At 42.9% G+C, this 9,232-nt stretch overlaps 1 protein-coding gene across 4 annotated transcripts in view; it reads left to right on the forward strand.

Annotated features, from left to right (window-relative positions):
- Window positions 1-8,761, forward strand: part of LOC107867827 (protein PSK SIMULATOR 1) — a 46,983-nt gene extending 38,222 nt beyond the window's left edge. For all 4 annotated transcript variants that reach the window (XM_016714271.2, XM_016714270.2, XM_047411883.1 and 1 more), the window contains exons 10-13: window positions 6,500-6,616; window positions 6,743-6,819; window positions 7,605-7,649; window positions 7,736-8,761. In XM_016714271.2, coding sequence (XP_016569757.1) covers window positions 6,500-6,616; window positions 6,743-6,819; window positions 7,605-7,649; window positions 7,736-8,246 — 750 coding nt within the window. In that variant the 3' untranslated portion in view covers window positions 8,247-8,761. The remainder of the gene's footprint in view (window positions 1-6,499; window positions 6,617-6,742; window positions 6,820-7,604; window positions 7,650-7,735) is intronic.
- The last annotated feature ends 471 nt before the right edge of the window (window positions 8,762-9,232 follow it).

The raw sequence follows: 9,232 nt of genomic DNA on the forward strand, positions 1-9,232 counted from the left end.
TTGAGATACAAAGAATCAACGACTTCACGTTTGGATCACTTTGCAAGTAATTGTTTTGCTTTTGGATAATTGTGGTGTCCAGCAAGCTTGCGTGCACCTCGACTAATTTTATAGGGTACCTACTACCTCCCATTAGCACAGGGTATAGATGGGAAGAAATCGTCACGTGTTTTTGTCTTCCCTGGGATTTCAACCTAAGACCTCATGGTTCTCATCCTACTTCACTGACCACTAGGCCACACTATTCACTTTGTGAGTGATTGTTTGAAGCACATAACTTCGCCTATGGAGTGATAACCCCAGCTTTGCATCTGTCACGGCCCAAGTCCATGGCACGTATTGTTTGCTTTGGGCGTACGGAGGTCTTTCGGGCTACCTAAATCGAGCCTCTAAAGCGCGTGTCGCATGTAAACTTGATCTAGGTTCAACCAGCCAGAGGTTTGTCCCACCGTACAAACTCTTACATCATATTTGTCACAACCTAAGTCCATGGCATGTATTTTCGCTTTGGTCATAGGCCCGCATGTATTTATATTAGGGCTATGCCACATCGAGCCTCAAAAGTGCGCATACCATGTAAACTTGAGCTATGCCTTATAAAGCTTTTCATTTCCTCTCCCATTTTGGGAGTCGCCTAAGGTGTTATGTGCACCTCATCTTTAGAAGCTTGCTAGTCCTGCTAGACCTACCCTTATAGCGCCCACCCCGCACCCCTCCTCCGGGGTCACAACATTGCTTTATTGCTTAATTGGCATGATGGCTTCTAAATAACATTGGACATGCCTTAAGTTGATCAATTTGTTCAACTGGCCCAGTCTTCACCATGTAACCTAGCGGCAACCAAGTGGAGTTCTTACCTACCAATGGTACTAACTTCCATATTCATTGGACTGGAAGATGCACATTTTATGATCTATTCTCACCCTCTATTAGCTAATGCATAATTGGTAGCCCGTAGAATAGGAAAAAAAGGATATTGATGAGAGAAATGTATACTAGTTTGAGACAACAGATAATAACTCAAGAAGTTATAAAGGGGGTGAAGGTTCTGGGAGGTGATGATACATTTTTGGACAACAATAATGAGATCATCTGTAAGAGGCACAATTTGCTCCTGAACGGCTGTGGTGAGACAACCGAATCATCTACTACAACAACAACAACAACAAACCCAGTGTATTCCCACTTGGTGGGGTCTGGGGGGGGGGGGTAAGATGTACGCAGTCCATACCTCTACCTCTGATGAAGTAGAAAGGCTGTTTCCGAAAGACCCCCGGCTCAAGTCACGAGATATCACACAAACACATAGTACAGCACAGAAGCAGATGACATAACATAGATACGGCACCCATAAGGAATATAAAACAGAGTAAAGCAGGAATGCAGGAATATAAAGCAGAGGAAAGCACACAGATTCGTAATAAACATGAAACACGGAACACGAAACACTGAATACGGAATCATAACCGGAATACACCCCCACCAATCAATTCCCTACACTAGCGACCCGAACTGGCCCTAATCCTCTGCCGTAATTCGCATCTTCCAGACCTTCCTATCTAGGGTCATGTCCTCGGTGAGCTGTAACTGTTCCATGTCCCGCCTAATCACCTCACCCCAGTACTTCTTCGGTCTACCCCTTCCCCGTCTAAAACCATCCAACGCTAGCCTCTCACACCTACGGACCGGGGCATCCATGCCCCTCCTCTTCACGTGTCCGAACCATCTCAATCGTGCTTCCCGCATCTTACACTCCACTGAAGTCACACCAACCTTTTCCCGGATAGTCTCATTCCGAACTCTATCCCCTCGGGTCAGTCCACACATCCAGCGCAACATCCGCATTTCTGCCACCTTCATTTTTTGGATGTGGGAGTTCTTAACTGGCCAACACTCCGCTCCATACAGCAAGGCCGGACGGACTACCACCCTATAGAATTTGCCTTTAAGCTTGGGCGGCATCTTCTTATCACACAGCACCCCCGATGCGAGTTTCCACTTCATCCATCCCGCCCCAATACGATGCGAGACATCCTCGTCAATCTCACCGTTACTCTGGATCACGGACCCGAGATACTTGAACTTATCCCTCTTCCCTACCTCCTGTGCTTCTAGCGTCACTCCTACCTCATTCTCCCGCCTCACGTCATTAAACTTACATTCCACATACTCTGTCTTGGTTCTGCTCACCCTGAACCCTTTAGACTCCAGAGTTTGCCTCCACAACTCTAATTTGTCATTCACACCCCCTCTAGTCTCATCTATCAGGACTACATCGTCTGCAAAAAGCATACACCACGGCACCTCCCCTTGGATACGCCGCGTCAACACATCCATTACTAACGCAAACAAAAAGGGACTAAGAGTAGATCCCTGATGCAATCCTGTCAGGACAGTGAAATGCTCTGAGTCTCCTCCCGCCGTCCTCACCTGGGTTTTCGCTCCCTCATACATATCCTTAATTACTCTGATATATGCCTGCGGTACTCCACTCACCTCCAAGCATCTCCAAAGCACTTCCCTGGGGACTTTGTCGTACGCCTTTTCCAGGTCGATGAACACCATGTGCAGATCCTTCTTCCTCTCCCTATACTGCTCCACCAACCTCCGTACCAGGTGGATTGCCTCCGTCGTCGAGCGGCCGGGCATAAATCCGAACTGGTTTTCCGAAATAGACACTATCCGTCTCAGCCTCACCTCGACCACTCTCTCCCATATCTTCATAGAGTGACTCAGTAACTTAATCCCCCTATAGTTATTGCAACACTGAATGTCCCCCTTATTCTTATAGAGGGGGATCATGGTACTCCACCTCCACGCCTCGGGCATCTTTGCCGTCCTGAAAATTTCATTGAACAATGCAGTCAACCACCTTACACCAGCCTCTCCAACGAACTTCCAAAACTCCACCGGTATCTCATCCGGCCCCGTCGCCCTACCCCTTAGCATCCTGCGGACTGCCTGTCTAACCTCGTCTACCTTAAAACGTCTACAATAGCTAAAATCCCGACACTCCCCTGAGTGCTCCAGTTCCCCTAACACAATAGCTCTGTCCCCCTCGTCATTCAAGAGCCTATGAAAGTACGACTGCCATCTCTTCTTTATGTGACCGTCCTCCACCAACACTCTACCGTCCTCCCCCTTAATGCACCTCACCTGATCGAGGTCACGACCCTTCCTCTCCCTAGCCTTAGCGAGTCGGAACAACTTTTTCTCCCCTCCTTTCCCCTGTAACCCTGCATACAAGCTCTCAAAAGCGGCCGTCTTAGCTGCCGTGACCGCTGACTTCGCCTCCTTCCTCGCTAGCTTGTACTCTTTCCTGTTTACCCGCTTCTCTTCTTCGTCCTTGCTTTCCACCAACTTAGCATACGCCTCTTTCTTGGTCACCACTTTCTTCCCCACCTCTTCATTCCACCACCAATCCCCCCGATGATGTCCGGCCCGGCCCCTAGAAACACCCAACACCTCCCTTGCATTCTCCCTGATGCACGTTGCCGCCCTGTCCCACATATTATCCACGTCCCCCCTACACTCCCACACCCCCATTCCCGCCAACCTCTCCCCTATCTCCCACGCATTCACTGGCGTCAAGCCGCCCCACTTAATTCTCGGTCTACACTCCTTACTCCTCCTCTTTCTATTCTTCTTTATACCCAAATCCATAACCAAGAGCCTATGTTGGGTCGAAAGATTCTCACTCGGGATGACTTTACAGTCTTTACACAACGCCCTATCCCCTTTCCTAAGCAACAAAAAGTCAATCTGGGTCCTGGCTATCGCGCTCCGAAAAGTGATCAGGTGCTCGTCCTTCTTCGGGAAGCCCGAGTTCACCACCACCAGCCCAAACGCCCTCGCAAACTCCAATAGGGTCGCACCCTCTTCATTTCTCTCCCCAAAACCAAAACCACCATGCACATCCCTAAAGCCTCCCGGTAGCGCCCCGATGTGCCCGTTGAAATCCCCCGCTACAACAATCTTCTCCGAACTGGGCACGCCTCTCACCACCTCCTCCAAAGCCTCCCAGAACCGCATCTTCTCCTCCCCCTCCGATCCCACATGCGGCGCATAGGCACTACACACGTTCAGGGTAAACCCCCGAATGACCAACTTAATAGTCATCAACCTATCGTTGATCCTCTTCACCTCCACTACCTGACCTCTAAGCTCTTCATCTACCAAGATGCCAACTCCATTCCTACGCCTGTCGCTCCCAGAGTACCACAGCTTGTAACCGTCCACATCCCTAGCCTTAGACCCTACCCACTGTGTACTATAAACGAAGACCTCACTAATAACTACAGGAAGGATGTACGACACATAGAATACTCAAATTGCAGAGAGAGAAAATACGGGAGGTGCTTAAAGAACATAATATTAGACAGTAAATATGTACAAAGAGTTGCAATGAGCTTATCTCTTCCTGAAGTCCTTCAAAGTATTTACTCTAAAAGCTTGTTGAACTTTATAGAAAAGCTTTTTACGATTCTAACAGGACAAACAGGGGGAAAAAAAGATATTGGCGAGACAAATGTACTAGTTTGAGACAGCATATGACATCTCTAGAAGTTATAAAGGGGGTGAAGGTTCCGACAGGTTATAATACATTGTTGAACAACATAATGAGATCATCTGTAAGAGGCACGATTAGCACCTGAACGACTGGTGAGACAACTGAGTCATCTACCATAATATCACTAAGACCTAAATAATAACTACAGGAAGGATGTTCGACACATAGAATACTCAAATTGCAGAGATAAGAAAAAAAAGGAAGATGCTTAAAGAACATTATATTAGACACACAACATGTACAAAATATTGACATGAGCTTATCTCTTCCTGAAGTTTTTCTTCAAAGTATGTACTAAAAACTTGTGGATGTTTAGACGAAAGTTTTTTGGGATACTAACAGAACAAAGAATTTGGTTTTGTGGATCTGATGAAGGCATATAGCTGATTAGCTGACAACAAGAGCCAGTTTTATCTAAAACTGAAGAGGAACACTACAGTGACGGAGTAATGTATGGGTGGTCCAACACTCCAACTAGGTGACCGTTCTTGCACTTAACTGTCCACTTCTGCCGTGGGGTGTAAGGAGAAGATGAGTGATGGAGTATTCTTGGGAAGATTGAATCTTTGAACTGACTCATAAAGATACTCTTTGGTATGTTCACTTTGTCCGATACAAATGGGGATTCCTATCAGATTGTCATTTTGGCACAACATCTTGTAAGTAAAACAGCTTAGAAGAAATTCTCATTGGGAATATTCAAGTGCAGTTGGAGTAACTGTCCTTCAATGTGACAGTAATGGAAGATGAGACTGGAACTAACAGGCTTGGTCAGATATAATCGTGGTGGACAAGTTCTAAAGAGGATAATCTACTATTGTCTTTTTTTTTGGGAAAGAATTACACTTCTGTTTTCCAAATTGATATGAGACGGAAACTAGTGATGTTATGGAGGGAATCAGAAATTATTTGTCCAAGTTAAGAGAAATGATGATGACCAAGTCAAGCATAGAAAAGAAGATGAGATTCACCAGTAGTAGATGCACTGAAGTGAGCCATCTTGGAAACAGTAAATGTCTCTTGACTCGCGCCCTCCATGCAATTGTTTGTCCTGTAACATGATCCTACAAGGAATTACGTCCTCTGACAATAATAAAGCTAAATGCACATTCAGGAACCTATAGGACATAGTTAAGACCTATGAGTCAGAGGTGGAGTAATGAGAACTTGACCATAGTTTTGGTGCCATTAGTGAGGGTAATTATGGGTGAGAACAGAATATCGAATATAAGAGAACAAATATCTATTGCTCGTCACGTCGCCCAGGGGCGGACCTACGTTCTATTTTGGGGTGCTCCGGCACCTACTAAACTTAACGCGGAATACGTATAATTACATAGAAAATATATGAAAATAGGTATAAAATATATAAAAGCACCCACTCTAACAAAAAGTTGGTTGGGTGCATTGGCATTTGAGTTGATCTGAAGGTGCTTCATTGGAAGAAGGTCCTGGGTTCGAACCTCATTGAGGTGATTTTCTTTTTAAAATTTTTTAAGCACCTACTATCCTTAAATCTAAATCCTAGGTCCGCCACTGACGTCGCCTGAGATTCTTAGATCAAGAATCCATGCCCAAGAGACGAAGAATGTTCGAGGCATGTCATTGAGCTGCGGGTATGTGTGAAAGAGACAGAAGAGTCCTAAGCCGTGTTATATTTCAAGAATCCGCCGTGTTTGGCACTAGATTTACAGTTGACTGAAGTACTAAACTCCTGAAGGTGTTTTCTGATTTTTGCTTTCCATTGCCATTTGTGACCAGAAAGAAGAGAGAATTGGTCTTCAAATGGCGTTTTCAATTAATTGCCACATTGACCTATTAGCTTGTCAAACATGTGGAGATTATTGTTACATAATTATCTTTTGTTATGTCATTGTCAATCACATTTCCTATTGGTATTGCTAGATAAAGTATCTTTGATATGATCAGGTTACTCGATCAGCTTCGGTGCCCCCAAGTACAAGAGATGCTCTATACCATGGGTTGCCACCAAGCATAAAGTCAGCTTTACGTTTCAAGTTACTGTCATTCTCACTCAAGGAAGAGGTACTTATATTTATATGATCATGTCATGTCCAATGTCAAGGATCGACTATTTTATATATTGCTTATGATGAGTCTACAAGTTTCTTCCTTCGAGGTGATTGAATTATAGTCATTTCCTTTGTGCAGTTAACAGTGCCACAAATCAAAGGTGAAATGGAGAAAACATTGCAGTGGCTTGTTCCCATGGCAGCCAATACTACCAAGTAAAACTACTTTCTGTGGAAAAATTTCTTCATTGGCTACAGTTGCATGATTTTTACCATGTTCTAGTTCCAAATAGGACTTTTGTGTTGCATAATTCTTTTTAGGGTTCTAATTGTGTGGGATATTTTTAGGAGGTAATCTTCCTTTTTTGACAGATTTTCCCCGGATTGATATAAAACTACATGAAACTGCATCTCATACCAATCAAGCCTATTTAAAGGAAAAGAGAGGAATGAATAAAATTAGCTTACTTTGTATTTGGCTTAAAATAAAGATGTTATCCTTTGACTGTTTGTAATTTGTATCCTAATATGTATATCTTTTCAGTACCAGGGTTGGTTTGACTTTCTAAATAATGGTCGGCTAAGGTCTTTCCGTCCTTTTCCATCCTTTCTGGTATGGTAAAAGGAAGTGGGTAGTTCAGTTATTATCCTCCTCTTCTTTGATCTCTTTCACCAAAGTCATCCTAATCCCTAGAATATTTCATAGTTATCATGTCCATCCACTTTAAAGAAAGAAAAAATACAATGCAGCATAGAGGATTATTTCAAGGAAAAATAAAAGCGTCATTTGTTTTCTTGTTTATGTTGCTTTGGAAGTCTAATAGAGACAGAAGTTGAAACTTCTGAAACTTCACATTGTTGGGGACTAAGCGCATCCCTTAAATTCAGAACACATTAAACCAAAAATTGATTGTGCATACATTATAATATTTTTTGGTTCAATCGTTTCTCTGTGTACTCAATAGTGTTACTTTTTTTTTTTTTTCAAAAAATCTTTTCAGAGCCCATCATGGCTTTGGATGGGTTGGAGAATGGGCAAATACAGGGTGAGCTCAAATCACTGTGGACTTGGTTTTTAATCCATCTGGATCTTCCTTTGGCTTGTCTAATTAAATTCCTTTTTCATCTGTAGGTCCGACATAAACAGGAAACCTGAGAGCCCAGTTGATCTTCGGATTGAGACACTGTATCATGCAGATAAGGAGAAAACAGAAGCATATATTCTTGAATTAGTGGTGTGGCTCCATCATCTTGTCAGTCAGTCAAGACGTGCTGCTAATGGTGGAGTAAAATCTCCAGTAAAATCTCCAATCCGTTCCCCTAATCAAAAGATGATTAAGTTGTCTAATCACAGATCAAGCTCTTCGTCATCCCCATTAACGGTTGAAGACCAAGAAATGCTTTGTGATGTAAGCAAGAGAAAACTAACTCCAGGGATTAGCAAGTCCCAAGAATTTGCAAAAACAGGGCTGAGCAAGTACCACAGGCTGAGTAAGAGCAGTAGCCATTCACCTGTAAATGAAACCAGAAAGGATCCCTTCCCTATCAAGAGACCGTCTTCTGTTCCAGTGGTTGACTTTGACACTGACCGGATGAAAGCTTTGGATGTCATTGACCGAGTGGACAAAATTAGAGGTGTATAATTGTACAATATGCAGCTGCATTGCCAAATAAGTATATCTTGTGCATAGTAGTATGGTTATTTACCGCATTAGCAAACTGTAAATACAGCATCTTTTAGTTAGCTGGCATCGGCTATATACTAATGGCCTAGCGAGGGTAATGCGTCAACTTATCATCTTCATATGCTTCCCTTGTATTATATTATGTCCTATTTGTGTTTGGGAATTGGATTATTGCGTAGAAGATGAAAGGGGGAATTGGATTATCTGTAAATGCAATATTTTTCCAGTAAATCCAGGGTTCAGCGGTAAGTGGAAGTGATTTTTCTGTCATTGTTTTTTATCAGAGGAAAAGGGAGTTTCGGGACCAGAATAGCCATGATGGTGAGAAGGTTGATGGGACGTAGAAGTAGAGTTGAGCCCCTTTTTTCCTTTTTAGTGGAGAGAGGGTCTTAGAGTGCTATTATCTTATGTACAGAATGTTTAAAATAATTTGAAGTTATGTTTTTCTCCTTATCAATCTTTATTATACATTATCAAATGGAGCATGACATGAAAGTATGTGTTGTTATTACTTTACTCTCTCTCATTGCGGTTGGTTTGTATATAAGGAGATATAGATTTGTATGGGATATGGTTTCGTGTCACGTCCATACATCCTCTTTTCTTTTTTCTTTTTTTGGTATTTTCATGTAAAGATAATGTCACATACATACTTATCAACATAATTTCACTTATATAAAGGTGTGAATAATACTTAAACCTCCATTGTAGCAAACATGTCGTTGCCTAAACAGTCGATGCAGGTTTGATCACTCATTGGGAATTGTGGATCATTTTGCACAGATAGTCACTTTTGGGGCTGCTCTTTGAAATGTGGCCACAAACTAAAATTAGTGCAACTTTAGTCATAGTCAAAATCCATACCAGTGGTCTGAAGTTCGACTCTAGCAATCGAAATTCAAGCGGAATACTTCTAAAGAAGAAATAGTATGATGCAATTTGTG

This window comes from Capsicum annuum, chromosome 4 (genome assembly GCF_002878395.1).
Source record: "Capsicum annuum cultivar UCD-10X-F1 chromosome 4, UCD10Xv1.1, whole genome shotgun sequence".
NCBI lineage: Eukaryota > Viridiplantae > Streptophyta > Magnoliopsida > Solanales > Solanaceae > Capsicum > Capsicum annuum.